Source organism: Nesoenas mayeri (genome assembly GCF_963082525.1).
Source record: "Nesoenas mayeri genome assembly, chromosome: 16".
Lineage (NCBI taxonomy): Eukaryota > Metazoa > Chordata > Aves > Columbiformes > Columbidae > Nesoenas > Nesoenas mayeri.
Window position 1 is genome coordinate 4,071,839 of NC_137562.1, and position 21,490 is coordinate 4,093,328.

At 44.7% G+C, this 21,490-nt stretch overlaps 1 protein-coding gene across 1 annotated transcript in view; it reads right to left on the minus strand.

The window, feature by feature from the left end:
• The window catches only part of NFATC2 (nuclear factor of activated T cells 2), a gene marked incomplete at its 3' end in the record, with an annotated part of 80,205 nt that overhangs the window by 33,161 nt on the left and 25,554 nt on the right, over positions 1 to 21,490 (minus strand). Inside the window, exons 4-6 of the mRNA XM_080354605.1 lie at positions 20,863 to 21,065; positions 18,619 to 18,791; positions 8,505 to 8,645 (exon numbers count right to left, since the gene is read on the minus strand). Coding sequence (XP_080210731.1) covers positions 8,505 to 8,645; positions 18,619 to 18,791; positions 20,863 to 21,065 — 517 coding nt within the window. The remainder of the gene's footprint in view (positions 1 to 8,504; positions 8,646 to 18,618; positions 18,792 to 20,862; positions 21,066 to 21,490) is intronic.

Here is a 21,490-nt window from a genome sequence, read left to right on the forward strand (position 1 = left end):
TTGCTTGAAACTTCGGGGAAAATCAAAACGTCAGTCTGCATTAGGAACGTTTTGCGTGATTCTCTGCAGCCCCTTACAGGGCTTTTTTTAATTAGCCAATTAAAGGTTTTCTGAACCAGTTACAGCCTTTACACATTATTCATGATCCCTTACTCATGACTTTGGGGTCAGTAACTAGCAGAGAAACAAACTTACTGCTTTATTTGAACAAGCATGACTGATGGACTGAGAGGGTCAGGAAATTTTCTTTGCAGTTCTCTCCACTTGAAGACTAAGTCTACTATTGTGCCAATCCTGTACGGGATTCTGTGCCTGCATGTGATTTTATGCTTGAAAATATACATTGCTTTTCAGTCAAGCATTACACAAATTACTTAATGAACAACCTGTTACCTTTTTCCCAGGCAGCAAACCATGCCAGCTCCCCAAAGAAACTGAGCCTGGTCGCTAGTGGGGCAGCTGCTCCGACTACACATTTCTGCAGAGCTCCCTTCGGGCTTCTGATGAATTGTCCCTATTCACTCTGTTTCTTGGAAGGTCTTCCAAAAAAGCACAGCGATTATCTCTGTCAGCTTTCATCAGGAGATGACAAGCATCTCTGGAAAACAGTCAAGGTTTTTTAGAGCCACTCCAAGAACCAAGTAAACAACGATGAACGCTTTCCAGCAGAACAGACACCGCTTCTGAGATGTGGAAACCTTATGGGTAGGGAAACACTCACACAAAGTCTCTGCTGCTCTTTTCAGGGGTGAATTCTGACTTCAGCTGGGAAGTTATTCTGCTTCATGTCAGTGCAAGGTTGCTCAGCACCTGGTCCTGAGGAGTTGTCTCCTTCTATGCTTTTACTTCGGAACAGTTTTCAAACTTTAGAGCACACACAGCATGAATGAATTTAAAACTCACAAAAGCAGAGCTATTGAATTTGTCACTGAACTTGATTTCCATGGATATCTTTTCCTTTCTGAAGCAAGACTGCCCACTGCAGTTAATGCAGCTCTGTTTATGATGAGCTGAGGCCAGTGCCTTCATTTCACTGAGGACAGAAGTTTGAGTCACCAAGGCCAAAGATACAAGTTGAGGTCTGGGAGGTAAAAGGCCAATGGATTAGTCATCCGCCATCCAGCCCAGCCCCAAATCTGACATTTTGCACAGTGAGAACAAGTCTAGAGGAGAGTTCTCCCCAGCTATTGTTGAGGAATTCATTTCATGCTAAAATAAAGCATAAATACAGTAGTTGAGTAGTGAAGCAGCAGGGGCAGCCTGTCATTCCAGAGCTCTTCCAAGTGATTCCTTATGCCAGTTCATCTAAATAGATTTGTTGTTTTTTTCAAGATTATACGTGTGTTTGTGTGTGTGTGTGTGTATAAATTATTAAACAAAAGCTCCTCTCAAAATAAAACCACTGGGAACCTCCATGTAATAAAATGAGTCACACCAGGATGCGATGACTAAGTGGGAGAATAGGGAATTCCACTCCCCATGCCAGCTTTTTACATGATCAATTTTCTGTCAACAGGTGATGGGAGCTTGTCTCTCTGCCTTTTGTTTATTCCAAATAATATGTTTATTTTTTAATATTCTCTTCAAACAATTAAGATTCAAAGCTGAATAATCAGGACCAGGCACACTTCCACTAGGCACCCCCATAGTAAACAGCGAGCCAGGGAATCCAGGCCAGTAGTGGCTGCCTGTGTTAATAAGGATTTACCAGCTGTAAAATTCCAAAATCTTGTGTCATACAGGGAAACCTTCCAAAACACTGGATTCCACCCTGTCTCGCTGAGTCTCTAACAGCTATGGCAACTTCGTTTCTGCAGCCACACTCTTTTGCATTTTTGTGTGTGTGATCCTTAGATTTTTTCCTGTTTTTCAGTGTTTTTCTGGGATCCCCAATTTAATGTCTGACAATTGCCCCATGGGGTTACAAGAACACCTGGGGCATGCAACACATTTCATCCAGGGGTAAACCTGTGGGGAGGAAGGTTTGCTGGGTTTTCATCAGCTAGAGCAGCGAGGAAAAGCAGAAGCTTTCCCGTTTATCCCGAAACTTTCTAATCTGCACAGCAAAGAAGGGGAAACTCTAATCTTCCTGATTGCTACTGGTAATTCCTTGCTGCTGCCTTCTTCTGGTGCACTGCAAGGCATGAGGAGTTAAGCTGCAAGGTGATCACCTTTAGCTAATGCAAAAATCAGATGCCAGCAGGCAGAGACATCTATAATTTATTCCCCACGTTCATCCTATCGCTCCACAGATTCAGAGCAGAGATGTGCATCCAGCTTTAGATGCTGGACTCCGGCCACAGACTGCATGGAGCAGTGCCTGTGCGCTCATTTCTCAAACTGCCGAGAGAACAGCAAGATAGCAAATGTATTTCATATACTTTCTGTAGAACCTCACATGTTGCAAACAAATTGAATCATTTAAGATTACAGTATCACTCTCAGTTTTGCTATCTTTATAACTAATCCCAGATATTTGTGCTTTTTTTTTTTCCTTAGCCTTTCCCATTAAAAAACAAACAAAAAACCCCAAACGTTTGTTTTTCTTCCTCATATGTTGGGCTTTTGTTTCAGGTTAAGACACCTTAAAAACCTACACTATAATGCGTGGTCAGCAGTGGACCGTGTCTCTGAGTTATGATCCTAGTTCTAAGATATGTTCTGTTCCCCTCACTTCTCCATAGCTTAAATGTTCTATTTCAGTTCATTAATTTAGAAAGTCAGTGAGAGTACTGTTTGCCTGGGCCAGATAGCAAATATCTCTGTTGGATGGATCTGGGGGCAAAAAAAAAAGTAGGTTTTAAAAAACCCCAAACCTTTTGGTGTCTTTTTTTATCTGTAATTTGCCTGAAAAAAATGGCATCATTAATTTTGCATCATTAAGTTCAAAGAGATAATTGTTGAAAATAGTTTGCTATTTTTTGCATTCCCGGGGAGTTTCTTGATCTTTCATGGAACTGTCAGACTATTAACAGGCGTTTAGTTCCCTGTTTGGGGCACGGTGAGACATTTCAGACTTGACACAACAGAGAATGGGGACATTACTGTAACAGTCTTAAAATGTCCTTTCACATTTCCCACAAAGGACCACGATCCTCAGCCATAGTTCCTCACTGTCATCAAAACCAATGTGCAAGCCACATTCTGTTCACATTATACATGCCATAACGCCATCCCATCACAGTTTGCTATAGTGAGTTGTCTTGGCCAGAAGACTGGTGTTTTAAGTCATTTGGCCGATTTTGAGCAGATCCACATCAAGTTGTACAATTACAACACATATGGGCTGTAAAAGGCATCACCTGTAAAAGGTGCTGTAGCTATTAGCATCCTAAGAAACCACTGTCATGAAAATATCACCGAGGTGACAGGGACGCAGAAACTCAAGGGAAAAATAAACTAGAACTCTATTGCTTGAATCTAGAGCTGGAAAGGTTTATTTTTGTCAAATGGACTTTGAGTGTTTGTGCTTCAGAGGCCTTGACAGCTGCATCAGTTCAAAGGGCACAGAGAGCACCACCTCCTCGCTTTACGCGGCAAGGCCGAACTGCAAGATTTATGGTGGATCTACTCCAGAGACGTATGCTTTCTGTTTGGGTTGTTCCTCCACCACCCACATTGTCCTAGCGATGATTCACGGTGTCCATGTGGCCACCATAAGAGTTTGGCAGGGGAAAGCACAGTCCATTTGCACTTTTCTCCCAGAGAAACACGAAACTCCTCTATCAGTCGCAGCAGAGCAGCGGTAACCAGTACACAAATGGGAGTAAACACAACGCAACCAACAACATCCGACTTGCAAACTGTTACATGACAATTAAAACAAATAAAAGGGGGAATTCCAAAGGTTTTCTTTTTTTAGCTGCATTTTAAGATCTGGGCCCCAACCAAACGCTAACACCCTTGACCTTTAGCATATTCCAAATCCTTGATAGCCATAAGACTGCTTTTCAAGCTTTCTCTTCCAGATCAAAATTAAAAGAATACGTGCACTTGAAAAATTTCTATCTGTACAATCTGATCTAGTTGCTTCCCCTGACCTATTTTTATTTAGCTGGGCTCAGTTATGTGTCTCTGAGTTCAGATCTTCAAATGCCTTCAGCCAAACTCTGCTTTTGTGTGCTGGACTGACTCTACTGAATTCGTGAGTTCCTCTGGCTTATAGCAGCTACTGATTACAATCTCTCATCAGGAAGAGATAACAAAAAGAACTCAAAACTATCATGTCTGCATGGTGATAAACCTTATCATTAAGAAAATGAATGCTATCTAGTCATCAGCATTTAAAAGCTCAAATACTTTATCCCCTCGCTCACACACAGCGCTGAGCTCCAACCCCTTCATTTTGCTTCCTGCTGCCATTTCCTCTCACAAGCCTAAAATGAGAGACTTTTACACACTTCTGATCGGTGAGCTCATTGCAATAGTTCATAGTTCACGTAATACAACAAGGCAGTTATTTTCATAATGACATGCCCGAATAATCTCTGGAATATTTTCCAGGTATTTCTAGGGGAAAAATATACACATCCGTAGTGCTGTGTAACAAATGAGGAAAACCCATTCATTACTGCTCTTAGAAGCATGTTGTATTTTCGTCACAAATATGAACAGTTCTACATTTCCCTGCATTGCTAGAAGTGAGTGAAGAATTGCCTACAAGATCCAAAGGGAACTGAAATAGGTTTTGAGTGTCTGTCTGAGGGATAAAACCTAATTTACAATTGTGAGCCCCACCAGCAGCTTCCTCAGTTTTGCAAGACACATGGACTAGCACCTTCTCAGCACCTGCTTCACTAGAGACACTGAGCCAGACCCCAGGTTCAAGGCACACCCAGGTTTTGGAGTCTGTGAAACAAGGATACCTCACTGCACAAAGATACTTGCACAATGGTTTTTGTAGAAAAAACAAATCTTACTCTCATCTTACACACTGGACAAGCAAGCCAAGTCCAGGAGCTCTATGGAGTACAGCATGCCAAAAGCTATTAGATGCTTATCCACACTATTGCTCTCACTGTTGTTGCTACTAGTAGAGCTAAAACTGGTGGCAAAAGTGGGAAATCAAGTACCACTTGCTAGCACAGACAAGGCTTGTTGAGCTGTGAAAATGAAACTCAAAGAGAACCACATTTCCCCTGCAAGCTGGTGCATCTTCCTGCCTTCACAGAGGTGCAATTCTGCCTCAGGCTCCCGAAGGCAGAGTCGTGCTCTGGATGAGGGTGCAACAAGGACAGGGCCACACCAGTGATGCATGATCCACCCACCAGCATGTTTATTGTGGCTTACTTTGCTACTGAGCAGCTTATCAGCGCTTTTTGCAAGGTGCTGTGCAGATTGGATCTGCAGCGAGCGAGCTCCCTGAGGCGAGCACGAGATCCACCTCCTCCTTGCACCCAGCGACGTTTCTAATTGATAAATCAGGCTGCAGAACTGGCCCTTTTTGTTCCGTGTTCATGAAACCTAATGCAACAAAGACTAAGCGTGGACACAGTCATGATAATTAAAATTGTCTACCATTTATGAAGAGTGAAGTTGAAAGTCACAGGTGCATAAGACCCTAAATTTCAGGCAGGCTGGGACATTCATTAACCACTGACAAGCCAAACACAAAGGCTTAACTCTCAATCTGCTGCAGTCAGCCAGAGTCAGATCAGCTCCTGCATGATGTGCATATCCAGCTCGACTTCTTAACCTTCCTCACCTTAAGAGATACCTATTAAAGAAAGCAATCTTCACTTAAAAGCACTTCAGGGCATAACTGTAAGAAGTATCACTGCATTATAAAGCAGTGCACGGATATACAGAGAACAAGTTCGCCTTCAGCACAGAGCAGAATCCCCCAGATAATCCACTGCAAACGACACAGAATTCTGATTTAGACCAAAGATTTGACTCTGGGCCTTCCATCCTCTAAATTCCCCCTCTGCCAATCGTTTGTTTGAAGTGTAGCAGACTGAGACTGCCTGCAGAGCCCCGGGGCGGCGGGGAGGCAGGATATGGAACACCAGCACACAAATCCCTGCTCCAGACTGGGCACTGCCGCTGGGATAAGTCCTGACTCTCCACTACCAGGAGGTAAAAAAGGAAAAAAAATAAATAAAAATAAAGACAGTTTCTCCAGCAGTGAAGAAAAGCTTAAGATTTAGTGCGGAAAATGTTGTTGTTCTTTTTACTTTCTAACATCTATTCCAGCCAGAGCCTTCTCTGCTCTTATATGGAAATAGGGGCAGGGCATTTTGAATGTTTCCTCGAAATGGCATTAAGAGCTACCTCCTTTCGGTCTATCATCTCCTTTAGTTACTGCAAAACACTCCTGGGGCAGGTACCATCACGGGCTGCCAAGCGTGTTCCCGTGCACCTTCAGGATTTGCTGGCGTTGACGGAGCAGCGGCAGCACAGCAGGAAGGACGTAACACACAGGCTTCAAGGGAAATACAGGGTGCCAAGGAAACTGCTCTGACTGCACCGGCTCATCTGAACCTGCACAGTTCAGAGGCCCAAGAGCCTTTCATTTCTGTTTTAAAATAGCACAGCTTGCTGGTGGTACACGAAGAAACTGGGACCCACAGCATGCCCAGATACATTGATTTTTGGCTCAATTCTTAATTTTGCCATAGCCATCAGCCCATAAATCATGCATATGCTCTTCACTTGGGCAATGCAATGTCTTAAATCCCTTGTATGTCACTGAATATGTCACTTAAGCTGCCTCTAGCTTAGTTTACCAACAGAAAACTCAGGAATAACATGTCTTCTTAACAGCACAAAAGGACTGAGAAGTTTACATAACACAGGCTTCTGCTCTTTTGTACTGCAGAGTCCTGAAATCAACAGGAGTAAAGGATGGCACAGTCTGGCCCTTCATATTTGAAGAGTGCTTTTTGGACCCCTGGACATTGTCATTATCCCTGCAGAGCACATTATTTAGAATACAAAAATCAGGTCTAATGAAGGGTAAGTTAAACAAGTCCAGATCATTTACAAAGAAACAAATGTCCATTTGCAAAAGCCTTAGAAAATCCAATAAAATACACGTGCTGCTTAGTGAGGTGAGATGAAATGCCTGCATGCGTATATTACAAAAGAAACAATTCAGTTCTGAAAAAAAAAAACCATTTAACTAACTACAGCAGAATGCATTGGTTTGTGTTTCCTCCTGTAAACAAGAAAACCTGGATTTCTGCTGCCCACCTTAACCATTTGATCACGCTAAGCTTATTTTGAGTTAGCAATTAAGTCATGTTTATCATAGCACACCATTATGAAAACGCAATACGGAGAGCCCAGCAAAGGCTGTAAAGGTGATGCTAGGTAACTAAATAACTCACAGTAGCCATTCTTTATTGCTATTATTTATATTAATCCAACACCATTCAAGGCTCAGGACCACCTAGTACTGGCTCTGTGCAAGATGAACAAGTAAGCAGAGGAGGTGGAAAGACAATATACAACCTGCTGCCCACTTCCCCACCGCGGTTACTCAAGAGCTAGCAAGACTACCTGAAAACTTTGGCAAGATATGTTTTAAAACAAGAAGCTCTGTTACCCAAAAAAGTAGCACTGGGCTGTAACAGGGGAGTTTTCTCTTTGAATTGAATTTGATTTGTTTTGCTACAGTCTGACCCTTCCTTTTGCAGATTCCTCCCTCGAGGAACCACTTGGGAGCAGTTGTATGGGGCTATGCAGCGAAAGCTGGTGACTGCCCGCTCGGGCAGCGGGACAGATGAATTCATATGTATAGGCTTAGGTGGCTGCATGGTTTCAACCGGTGCTTGTAACACTAACACTGGGGAGATGCAAACCTGCACACAATGAAGCAGGGCAAGTTTCAATACTATGTTTCAGGGGGACGTGGTAAAGTTAGAGACAAATCCTCCAGAGAGCTAAGCAGCTTCAAACTGTTTTTTTTCTAAGATGCAATATGGAAATTAGCAGTGTAAAAATATCTGAAAATAATATGGAAGATGAAGTGATATGTTATTGTAACTCAATATATGTATAAAAATAATTTTACTTTGATATAAAAATACACATTATGCACATTTTTTCCTCAAAGACTTCCAAAGGGAAGAAACTTCAACCTTTGCCTGTAGTTCATGTCAACAAAAACTGTTCATTTCCATTACGATTTCTACAGCAGCGTTCACAAAACATCAGACTGAACAAGCATACAGGAACACGGAACAGTCATTCCATTTCTTTGATAATGCACCCTGTTCATGCTGATTCCCAGCGTCTATATTCTTGTGAAACTTGCCCATGACATGGCTTTCATTTACTCCTCAACAGTGTCTGAATGGCCAATAACACAAACATTTGCTCCCAGGTCTAATTTTACTCACATGGTTAAGTCACATTGGTTTTACCTACATGAACTTGGGTGGAATTACTCACTTGAGCAGAGCACAAATCTTACGATGAGACCATGAGACACAACAGCACTATAGATTGGTCTTATCACATTAGGGATAGTTGGAAAAAAACACCCAGACCTGCCTTACCTGCTGTTTTCTCTGTGAATACCACCTTGGACTCCGCTGTGAAGTTCTGTCCAGTCAGGATCATCTGTTGTCCTCCATAAACGAGGCAGCTGTCAATATCTTGTCTTTCAACCATCGGAAGTTCATGAGCAGACCTCTGGGCTGTGGGTAAATTGCAGACATGAATGAAACCAACTCTGTTTTACCAGGACTTTCCAAATCTTCCCAGAACTATCCACAGATCGATCTTGTCATCGTTACCATCCGTTGACTGCCAAAGCAGCTTCTCCAGGCTGCTAAATTTGGGTTTGAGAGGGAAAAATAAACTTACTCAAGGCATTTTATTTGGAAACATTCAGGAGCTGGCTGCGGCCTTTCGGCTGTGCTGGCCTTACTCCTTGTCCTTGAGAAAGGACAGCTTGGATGAATGAGCTGGAACTTGCCCATGTCTGTTTCCAAAGAAATGGCCAAATTTTCAAGTGCAGGCACACTACAGCCCTGGAGCCCAAAAATTCCACCTGCAGAGAGGATTCCACTGAATAACACTGAATTCCTTCAGAAAAAAAATAAAATAAAATAAACCTCTTCTACAAAAGCTCACTGCCGCCTACACAACAGGGACTACGCCGGGCCTGGAACAGTCCGTGTGCCAAGCAAAGCCCCGTTTCCATGCGCAGGCATCTAGCCTTGTGCACACAACAAGAGGGACGATCACAAAGCCGTGCTCCTGTTGGTGAGCAGAGCTCACACCGGGACTTGCTGTGGTCTGGGCTTTGTGCAAGCATGTTTTGCAGAGGCTTGAACATTGAAGGAACACCCTGTGTTACACACTGAGTTTGATTATAAAAGGCAAGGAAGGAAAAGGCAGAGTGGAATCCAGATGTGCATGTACATGGTCAAGGATTTATAAGGTCTTTACTGTTCTCGGCCCCAAACTATGAGGGTGATTTTAGCAAGTTATTCTCTCTTTCCTCAGCCAGAAAACCAAGATAGCATCATCTCTCTGCCTCCTTCCCTCCCATCCCATTAAAACAGCCATTTGCATGGTTAGAAAAGATTCAGAGGATCCTGGTCACCATCCCTGAAAGCCCATTCCAACTGTTTGCTAACAAGCGGCGGGAGCTGAAGAAAGTGAAGATGCGAGAATTGTTCCCCACAATGCAGACAGCTGGAAAATATCAAGAGCTTCCCTGTGACCAGACCAGGTGGGCCGCAGTTTGGGTCTGGTGAACTGCGAGTTCATGACCCGCACTCAAACTCCTCCAGATTCATCCACCCCAACTGGAAAGGCCTCTAGAGGATGCCGCTCATCTATTTCACAGCTGTCTTGGCTGGATTTTAACTTTCTCTGACAAAAAGCCTGCTCCCAAGGGTCCCTGAGCACTTGTGTCTTCCCTTCACTGAACACCGTTGGCTACTGAGCCAAAATAAAGGAAGTATTATCCTACACGTTCGGGCTGTGCTTTCCGTGACCTGGTCCCGGCCCCCTGTTACTGCCATGCAACCATCAGAAAGCTGAAAACCCACCAGCTCTTGGCCATGGTAAGAACTGTACAGAGTTTCTCACCGCACGGAGAAAATGCTGGAGTATTTGGTGGGAAAACAAGCATTAAACCTCCCAGACAGGTGTCTGTAGAAGAGCGGAGCTACTTTTCCAGCAAGAGCAAAGCTCGGCTGCAGCCTTTCTGCCAGCCATGACACAGAGTTATTGCTCTTGTTAAAAACATAGATAGCTCAATATTTATAAGTTTCTTGTGCCATTTGAGAGGCAGTTTTTTGGAGTCTATTTAAAACAACCTCATGACTCATTGTTCCCTTCAAATATATAACAACAGCTGGGCTAAGATACTGCCAATTAAGAATATATATTCAGATTATTGTCACAGAAGCTGCTAACTTCTTTCACGTGGCTGTATGATTAATTTCTTTCCCTAAATAGTAAAATTTTTGATGAGTTTATAATTGGATTTGTCACAAAGACAGATTTGTAACCTCAAAAGCTTAAGAGTAAATAGCAATCATTGAAAACGTGTCTACAATAGTCAAGAGAAAATATATTTAAGCTTTGCCCTGGACACTGTTTATTCCTATTCAGTCCACAAATTTCACTCCCAAAGCACCCCACATCCTCAAAATCCAGATTGATCTACGTCTCCTTCAGACTTCAGTGTGTTAATAGAGAGCTTTGTACCTGACATCCCACAGATCAGTGGTTCTCAAGGCTTTTTTGGGACGAGGAAGAACAAATTTTAGCCTGGAAATAACCGTCTGACTCATCTTAATTACATTTGGATCTCAGTAAGTTGGAAATCGCTGCCCAAGACCAAACCTCTGTCCAACTTCCATAGAGCGCAGTGTTTGTGTACGCTGCGACCTACCAGGGAGCCGGGAGGGCAGCCGGTCCGCGGACAACGAGCATCCCAGCTCTTAGGAAATGCCAAAACCCTCCTGCCACCCTCAGCCGAGCGGGGTGACCCCAGCAGCAGCCTGGAAATGGCGGGCAGGGTGTCCCACACATGCCCCGGTGCTGCTCTGAGCTGCCCACAGCAGCCAGGTTCATGCACAGCACGAGCAGGCAACGGGCATCTCCAAAATCGCTTTTGCCCTGACCCAGGCTTGGTCAGGCCTGTAGGTGTTTAAAAAAAACCTCCACTTTTCATTTTCCAAGATCTTTTCTTTTTTTTTTACTGAGGCCTATTAGAAGGTTTCACCCCATTCCACATTTCCACCAGGCTCAAGGTTCAGCATGGAGCTGCCTCAATAGGATTACTTTTTTTCCCCCTCTGCAAGAAATATTAATTGCCAATAAATCCCCTTCCTCTAAGGCTCATGATGGGTGGACTGCATGCAATAATTTCACACTCTTCCTTCTCTTCCCCCAGGGGTTGGCACTTCATAAAGTGACCTACAGCTACTGGAGTTTATGAGCTTTGAATAAACAAAACGCTGTTGATTTAACCGGATGGGGTGTTTACTTTCAATAGGAACAGTTACTGACATAAGGCAGCAAAGCAAATGCTATAGAAATACTCACACTTGGCCTGAAGCAGTGTGTCAACCTATTAACAGGGGACATTATTTTTCTGGTTTATTTGACTGTCTGCAAATCAAGATGTCATGGACGCACGGTGCCAAGAAATACAATGCACGCGGTGGCACAAGAGAGAAAGGGAGCTGCTGTCTCAGAGCGCTGCATCACCTCCAGCAGGGGCTGAGCCTTTATCCCTTTTATCCCCTGCACAGCCTAAAACTCTGGGCCTGCTTTGCAGGGGATGCACAAGCCTGGCCCCTGGCTGTAAGGAAGTATGCAGTATGCCGTAGCATGGTGAAGATGTTTCTTGCTTTCCCACCTGCCTGCAGCATTTGTAATTGTTTCTTTTTTAGAAAAGAGGCTATTGGGTTTCTAGGAGTAAAAAAAGGGATATTTTGAGACAACTAACTGCCTGGATAAATCTGTTGTGCCTCCAAATCTCCCCCAAGAGACTGTTGCTCATAGCTGCTAGAAGGTTCAAAGTGACAATCTCAGCTGTATTCCCTACTGTGCTCCTTAGATGATCCCAGCTCCACCTGAAAGTCCCTTTCCCTCTGTGCCGCCCAGCTCTCCCCATCAGCACTCCTCCTGCACCAATCTCCTGGGACAAGCAGCTCTAGCCCTGCCTGAGCATCCTGTTTCCTTCCACAGGCTTGGAGGGCTCCCAAGCACTGCCTTGTCTTGCCCAAAAGCTGGCTCTTTTTATGAGGAGTCTTAACTGAAGGTAAATGTCTCTTAACAGCCTCCAGAGAGGAACCATCTCTGCAGTCTCTCTCCCTGCATGTGCAATAAGAGTGAGGGCTGGATTGGGTAATTAGGCAAAGCAAAAACACTAACATGATCTGCCTCTCACAAGGAACAAAGCAGCACAGGTCTGACCATCGCTTCCAGAACAAAGGTGTTCTACAGCCTCCATGTACCAGCATACGATTTCAGTGCCGCCTTCTGCTGTGTGGCTGGAGGCCTCCATGCAAACCTCTGCATAAACAGAGGCCAAAGAACAGCTGCTGGAGTGAAATCTGCTCCATGCCACCTTTCTACCACCTGCAACACAGGATCCCAAGCTTAGGTTTACCTGTTGTCCTTGTTATCAGTTCAGGAGAGATCTCCTGGGCGATCAAAAGGAGCAGGATTGAGGCGCACCTGCAGCACGGTGAGGACAACACTAGTGTCATTGCTAATTACATCTAACTGCCATCATAAGCCAAGTCAAAAAACAAATGTGGCTACTTAAAAGAGATGGGTCAAGTGTCAGGTCCCTCCTTGGACCTCCCCGGTCCTTCCCCTGCCCAGGGCAGCCCCAGCTCGCCCCAGCTTGCTGGAAGCCTTCAAGCCATGACTCACTGCCCCTGCCTTTCCAAACACCCAAAGGCTCTTGGCTCCAGCCACTGATTTCTGTTGGATTTGAGAAGAGCAGAAGAGCTGGTTGTCCAATGCTAAAAAGAAATCCCAAACCCTAGAAGCAATAGCAGAGGTGTAATTTGTTGTGGGATTAATTCTTCCACCTCAGTGCAAACCTCAATGAGCCAAAGTAAATATTTCATTCCTCCTGTCACACTGTGTTTATTCACCACGCGCTGCCTGCCTGTGGCCGGACCGATAGGAGCAGAGCTCCTGTGCCCAATGCTTATCCACTGCATTAATGTCCTGGGAGACTTTGATCCCATCCACCACACACTGAAGCACTCTGAGCTTTCCGGTGGGAGGAGAAGCAAAAGCTGGGGAGCTGCAGTATGGGACCAGGGCAGGAGATGCCTAGCAGGCAGGTAGACACCAGTGAGGCACCCTAGAGAGCACCAATCTTCTAATTGGAGGGATAGGATGAATTCTGTCCTGGTGGGAGTATGAGGCAGTAAAAGGCTTAAATGAGAATCAGGTAAATAAAGCAAATTTCCAACCTCGTGAACTATGGGAAACCTTGAAAATGTTATCTAAACGCTACGAAAAAAAAAGAACTCCGTATGAATGACAAGTTTCCAATTTGCCAGCAAGACTTAATCAGCAGTTTGCACAGAGCCATCCAAGAAAAAAGCACCAAAAATAGAGGGCTTTTCTCCACCTCCTCCTCTGCACATAATTTATTTTATGATGTCCTTGCGAAGGAGGAGTGACAAGCACTGATGGCAGCAGTGTCAGATAAGTATGATACTTTCTATGAACTGCAGCCAGCTCACTAAACCCGCATGTGATTAATGACAGGAAAACCATGGCCTCGGTTCACTTCTCTGTCGATCATCTCTGCGGGTATGCACAGCATTTCCCTTTAATCCCTTGTGGAGGAGACCTGCTGAGCTTCAATTATGCTCAGAGATCCACGCTCCGTGCAATGTGCTGGGGTGCTTGCTTTTACCAACAGCAGTATTGCAAACACAACAACTAAGCGGGAGTTTATTCTCACAGCCTGAAAAAGGGGCGGGCATTTTCCTTCTGACTCAGACTTTCCAACCTGAAATCTTCTTGCCGCACATTAGAAGTGGCAAATGTTGTCAGAATTCACTTTTTAAATTCTGTGCTTTAGGAGAAAGAAACATTTTACATCAGAAAAAGCACCAAGTTTTGTGCCAGCTGTTTTCATAGCAAACTATGCGACTGTCTTGAAGCTGGCATGAAAAGGGAAAAAAATACCTTTAATTCAACTGCTACTCTCATAATAATCATAGTTACGGTTAAACTTGCAAATGGGTATCTCCCAAGTGCAGAGACCATTCGGTTCTGCTTTTTTATTTCAATAAACTAGGGCTCCTTCTTGCCTGTCATTGTGTTCCAACCAGCACAGCTCCCGGCCGAGGAAAAGCACTCGCTGCTCTGCCAAGACAACATTCTTTTACATGACTAGCTCTTTCCTCTGTAGTTATTCATGTGTCACATATCATAGGCTCAGATTGTCTAATATTATGGAAAAATCTACTAGAAGGAGAGAAAAATAAAGGAAACTTCCAGGGAAATTGATTAAAGGGAAATAAGATATTTGAGCCGATTCAGTGGAACAAAATATAGTCAATAATAGAAACTATTTAAATTCCTCAGATGGACACACAGATCTTGAGTAATAAGTTTTGTTTGGGTTTTTTTTGGTTTTGTTTCTTTTTTTACCCACTCGGAATATCTATTATAAGAACAAGATTTTACATTCTTTCTTTTGTGACAAGTGCAATCGTTTGCATCTCAAGGGATTACACAAAACAAGAACTGTGAGACACTTTGGGAAGGTTTAACCAGGATCCATTAGAATAAAAACTGCGACCCAGCGCGGATGATACTCCTAAGCCTCGCACTCAGCTCTCGCAGACACTTGCATAAAGCAGTTTTTGGTTGCTGACAGCACAGAGTAAAACAAGCTGCCTCGTGGGCGCTTATGTGGCTGCTCTGAGCTGCCTCCAACTCTGCTCCATGATGCTTGGGCCGAGGAGCCGAAATGCAACTCCAGAGATCAAACACTCACCAAGCAATGAGCTTCAACTCATAGTGAGAGGTAAAGCAAAGCAAAGGAATAGAACTAACATTACAAAAATTGTCTTAAAGGTTTGAAAGTAACGATCAGGTCTTGCAAATACCAAAGCCCTCCACGGGTGATTCGCCAAGAGGCTTGTTGTTATTAGGGCTGTATTTGAAGGGACGAGTTAACTCAGTAACTCTTCACATCTGTGATTTCACCACCTCCTGCCAGAGCAGCTCTGTGATAGCCCTGCGTGCTCAACAAGACCTCGCCTACATGAGCTGGCTTATGTCTATGCCTAAAGCACTGACCTGCACAAGCAGGGATGGACACCTGGGGACACACGACTGCAGCAGGACTGATGGCACCGGGGTGTGCACAGCTGCTGCGTGGACCTGTCGCCTGTGGATCCCGGGGACACCTCACGTAGCCCCCGTGGGGTTTGCTGCCATTTCATGGCCTCAGCGTGGAGCAACACCCAGGAGAAGGAATTTTTCTCACCTTTCCAGCACCACACCTACAAGACAGGGGGCTTTTTATCCCTAAGTAAGTGATGGCCTGTTGCTACAATTATCAGAGGGATTTCAAATGCCTTTGCCTCCTCAGCGGCTTCAGAACTAATCAACAGGCGTCAGGAGAAAAAAGCTGCAAGCTGCTGAATGTGCAGGCTTGTCTGGATATGAGGTCCATTTTGAGGCATAACTGATCATTTAACAACATATCACCTCCTTGGTCCTCCCACACAGCTGCCTGGGGAGGAACTTGCTCCGGATGATGCTTTGAACCTGTGAAATCCCCTCCTAAAACCTGTCAAGTGCTGAATGTGACACAGATGAGGTGGAACCAAATTGCCCCGTGAAAAGCAGATACTTCACAGTTCTTGCTTCATTGCAGCTAATGATCTGCTGACACCGGTGGGAGTTTTTAGCCGGGATCGGCTTCTGCTGAGGAGAGCACTCAGCTATTCTGTTGGTAGCAACAGCGCTCTCCAGGGAACCCCACTGGTGGGGAAATGGCCAGTTATCTTAAAGCTGCTACTTACTAAGGCTTTCCCAGCGGGATATTATTAACAGCTACCAGACAGGAGAGGTCTTAGAGGACAGTCCCAGGGGACAAGGGTTCCCAGGTGGCCATGTCAAAAAAAAAAATGGCAAAAAGAAAAAAAAAAAAGGGAAAAAAATAGAATTTCAGCAGCACATGAAGGTGGGAGGTGGGACACATGGAGACAATGTCACAGAGCCTCAGCGTGTGCCTTCTCCACTGGGCACCTGAGCTTGCCTGGGACTGAGCTCTGCAACCTGTGCAGATTGTCTGGGAGAGACTGAGATTATCATCTCTAGTGTGAGTTAGCCTGCTGAACCAACTAGTGATTTTAACTGTCTTCCCAGAACTGAGTCGAGATCAGGAAGTGCGACTGAAATGCAAAAACATTGCTAAAAATGCAACATGTATTCTAAATAGAAGACGCTTATTACTCCAGATCACTTTATATCCAAGAGTTCAGAAAAGCACAGTCCTTAACATGTCTCTCCAAATTGCCAGTATATCCCGTATTCCAAAAATAAAACCTTCTTTTTTTCTTGGGGAACAAATAAATTTTTCTTGTAGGAGCTTTGCTGTCTGCTATGCATCCAGCATGTCAATATTTTAATTATAAAAAAATATTAAAATAAGCCATTTATACTCATATCTCCACTCTTAACTTTTTTATGCCCCTTAAATTCAAAGCAAACACATCTCAGGATAAATGCCTAGACATCTTAAACAAGCCATTGCAAGTAGCAGTCATTGCACGGGCAAATTAGGTGTGCGCATACAATTTGGAAAAACGCGACCTTATTCTGTAAACCACAACCAGATTTCAGCTTGAACACTCTTTGTTGATGGGCACAAATACAATGTGCAGTTGTGGAAGGGTCTTAGAACTGCCTGACTAACTCATACTTGCATTTCCTCTAGGAGAATTCGTGTAAGTGGGATGTGATCTGCAGGGTTCCCTGCGTGACCAGGGACCAGCCACCCCCTGCTCTGGGCTGGTGCTGTTTTTCCATACAGCGTATGTATGAGTTACACCTGCAGTTTTCTCCACTGGGTAGCTCCCAATTTTGGGCAGGGATGGGCTGTTTCCACTTGGAAAAGAAATTGAGGGAGAAGCCAGGTGGTCCTTTGCCGCGATTCCCTTCCTATCCACAGGAGCTGCAGTTTGCTGAACGTTTCCTTTAGCAAATGGGCCTTTGTTTCGGCAGGGACATGTTTGGGGTGGAGGCCGCTATTGTTTCAGCCACCTGGTCCCATAAAGGATGGTAAGGATCCGTAACTGTTTCCTACGGAGAAAGGTGGTGGCTATTCCCACTGTCGTCCCTTCTCCATCACCTCGCCTGGTGGCTTCACTCAGTTGGAAAAGTGCTCTGACAGTTTGTATCTTCTCATAGTCATTGCCAAGAGACCACACGTACCCATCATCCTCTCCTTAACCTTGCCTTGTTTATTAATTTCTACTGTTTTATTCAAAGCTGCCATCAATAATTCACTGGTCACAATTTCTCTTGACTTCCCATCCAAAATTGGATCCTGTCTTATTCTAAGCTGTTGTTATTTAAGTAAAGCCTGCATCTCAATAAATAAAGCTCACACATAGGAAACTCTTCAATGATTTTCTTCACATGACTTATGGCAAGACAGGTTCTGCTAAAGGGGTGAGTCATTCAGCAAAGGGAGAGGAAAACTGTTCATTATGTCTTTGTGAAATCCCCAAACCACTGAAAAGGCACCATTTACCAACAAAAAGCATCACAGGATGCACATGAACCAGCAAAGTGGGTGGAGCCCTTCCAGAAATGACTGCGACACGGGGGGCACCTCAGCAGAGGCCTCTCTTTCTCAGGATCCAGTACGTTAAAACGCGTGGGAGGCGCAGGTTTCTCAGCATACACGCTTGTAGGATTTGCCCCCCAGAAAACAAAACTGCAAGTTTTCTTCTGTCCTTCTGGGGAATACCAGAACAACGCGGGCTTTCCCTGCTTCAGCCGCAGCCTTTTGAGCTGCACACTCCTTAGCACTGACAGCTAGAAAACACAACAACCGGCATGCACCCGAGCCTCAAAATCAAACCTGTTTCTCCATTTCAGTTGTGCTCCTGCTGCAGCTGAGATCAGAGCACTGCGGTCACTCCTTCGGCAGGCAGGACTGGCCGAAGGGCTAGGACCTGGCCTAGGCTTGAATTCAAAACCTCCAACTACCTGCCAGCTTGTGGACAACAAGTTCTGGTTGTGCCTCCACTCAAAATAAAACCACTTCCAGGAAGGCAGGCAGCTCATGCACAAACAGGGAGAATGCATATATGTCCCTATACACACACATACATTGGCTCCCTCCTCCCAGAAAAGAGCTTCTAACCAGAATGATCGAGCAGCAACACACTAATAAATAAAATCTGCAAAAGCCCCAAAGTCCCTTGCTGCCCTCATGAGCTCTAAGCACCAGCCACCTGCTGCCAAAGCTTGTTTCAGGAAAGGGAGTGCATATAGGTAAAGAGCCACAGGTCACACAAACGGTGGCACCGACCCAGGCAGTGCACGGAACCTTTCCTTTGCTTATCCGAGCACAGAGGAGCAAGACAATTGTTGTTGCAAGAGACAGAGAAGTTGCAAATCTCAGGAGGTACTTACAGCATTCAATGGGGTTCGATGCTGCTTGCAGAGAGATGATCCTGCCGCTGGACTCGGGGATGTGCACGCGGAAGACGAGCCGGACGCGGGTGTTCTTCCTGCCGATGTCCGTCTCTCCCTTGCGCAGCTCGATGTCCGCGTTCCTCAGCTTCAAAATCCCCGCACAGTCAATGCTGCCAAACACACACGCAGTTTAGCTTAACATTTCTGCTCTCAAACAGCTTGGAAACAGGTGACGGTTAAGAGGATTAAGCTGGTTTTCTTCAGTCTCTGGGTTAAGAACAGCTTCAAATACTTGTTCTGCTTAGGATCTAGACACTGGCATTTCAGCAGTTACAGGGGAAGAATCCCAGACACACAGCGAGCGAGGGATGCTGCTGGACTCCTCCACAAAGAGTCCGTGCTCAGCACGTCCCAGGCATGTCCCAGCCAAGGGCCGGGGTGGCCTTTGCTCTGGAGACAGCAAAAGCCGCTCCCCAAGCATTATAACCCCAAGTCTTATTTGTCTGCTGCACTAAGCAGGAGAGCGCACATGGCAGAGCCCACCCCAGCACAGAAAGGGACCCAGCACAAGTGCACACGGGGCAGGCAATAAGCTGAGCCTGTGCCAGAGCTCTCCATGAGCTGGACAGCATGAAATCCTCCACCACCAGCTCTCCAAACAGCTCCATGCCCACAGACTGAGTAGCAGCTATTGCCTGCACGTGGACAAATTAGTTCAGCTCCACGGGGAGTCACAGCAATCGAACCAGCTAATTGTGTGCACCATCCAGACACAGTTCATAATGCAAGCATTGATTTCAACTCCAAGGCAGGAAACATATTGCTCTCCCCTCCTTTCAGACAAGGCAGGTGCTACTGCTAGAACTGGACCCTCCAGCCCTGGCCCAGGTCCCCGTGTCATCCCCCAAAGCACTGGGATGTTGTTCCCAGCCGAGGAAATGGCCTGGCAGTGGAGGATGTAGGGAGCAGGTTGGAGCTAAGTGGCAAAGAAAGAACTAGGATTGCTTAAAACAGCATTGCAGCTTAATATTGGTATGTGTAAGTGCAGGTTCACTTCTTAAGAACCCAGTGCAAACGTGCCTGTCTACATCAAGAGAACGTGCCAATTAACATTTACAGAATCTGAGATCTTCAGCACAGCCATAGTCCTCAGAGGTAGAACTGTTATTAAACAGGCACTGTCAATGCATTTTGGTATCAGTTTTAAAGATACACCATTCTTCTTAGCATATGAATTACGTTCACATTTTGAGAGGCATGAACCCCAGGCTGTTTCCTACACCCACACTGTTCCTTGCCATTGCATGTGTGCAGGGGTTTATTACTCCAAGGTTACTCGTTAGGAACAGACAATCATGTTCCATTCAGTACTTGGCTGCATAAGTTTGAAATGCGGACATTTATTTATTTCCTTGGGTGCAGAGGGAAGGAGAGGCTTGAAGGAAAGAGAGGAATGAGGTATACCTTCTGGAAAAAAAAATATACATATAACGCAAGTATGTGGATTTTGCGATGAAGTAGGGGGGCTTAAAAACAGAGCTGCTCTGCCAATGTTGTCAGTATCCTCTGAAGGACGGAGATACAGCTCTTCCCTCTGCAGAACAATCACTCTCATGCTGCCTGGCAAAAATTCAAGCCTGAAGTTTCAAACTGGTGCCCGCTTCATCCCTCTGCCTCCATAAAACTGGAAGGAGTAATACAGAAAAGATGTGCCTGTACTTGCTTTTCTGTTAACCTATTACAAGAGAGTGCGATTTCATGGCCAGAGCACTTGGCCGAGTTCAGAAGAGATGTTTTCTATTCCATTAAATGTTGTAAAATGAATCATGCACCTTTCCTCCACTGTCTAAGGCTCCTTGCTTCTCATTTTGTCTTTGCAGCGTAAGGATTTGAGATTCAAGTCTCGTTTTCCTTAGTGTCGTACAAAACCATTCTGACTTTGAAGATGACAGATTATAATGCTATAGTCACCATGACAATTAGGGTAAAAAGCAAAAGCACCTGCATGGTCAACTGATCAATAGTAACTCTTTAAGCAGTTTTAGCCCAGGTGCCTGTAATTGCTGCTCATGCTTTTGTAAAAAAGGTCTTACACTCCTATATCATCCCAGTGCTTTAGAAAGGGGAGACCCTCCAGAGCAAACACTATTATTCATTTAAGTGACTCCTTTCCAAAGAGAAGGAACTTCACATGCCTGTTTAATCCTCCTCAACTTAGCTAATAAAAAGAAATATGCTTACGTTGCTTTCATGTTGTTTTTGGGTTCCAGTGGGATCTCTAAAACTTTGGTGTTGCCAATGATCTTTTCATAGCTGGTGGTGGTGACAGTTTTTCCCGTAATGCGATGGACTTGGTAGAAAGCGTGAGGTTTAAGTATCCGTTCATCAGCTGTCCCAATGAAGATCTGAAGACCCAAGGGCTTGTTCTCCATGTAACCATGAAGCTGGAAAGACATTAAAAATCTATTGTCACACACAAGGCCTGCAATGCCTTCACGTCAGGAAACTAAATAGATCTACAGACATATATATAGATATGGGCATACATTAGGCATAAAGATATATGTAGTACAGACTCTTTCTTACTCTCAGAGACACTTAATACTCTAAAAAGTATTTACTGGAGTCCATGATACATAGGGAAGAGAGCTAGTGGAAAACATGTAATTAATGTTTATAATACTAACATAATACTAAATACATCAAGAAGGAAAAAATCCAGACAGGCTCTCCATTGCCAGAAATTTGTTGGTTGTCTCCAAAACCGATTGATAAATCCCCTCAAAAGACACATTTTTGAGTACATTTGTTTAATTTGCAGTGACTGATTCCTAAATGAGGTTCAGAAGGTTTTTCTCTGTGAGGTGGA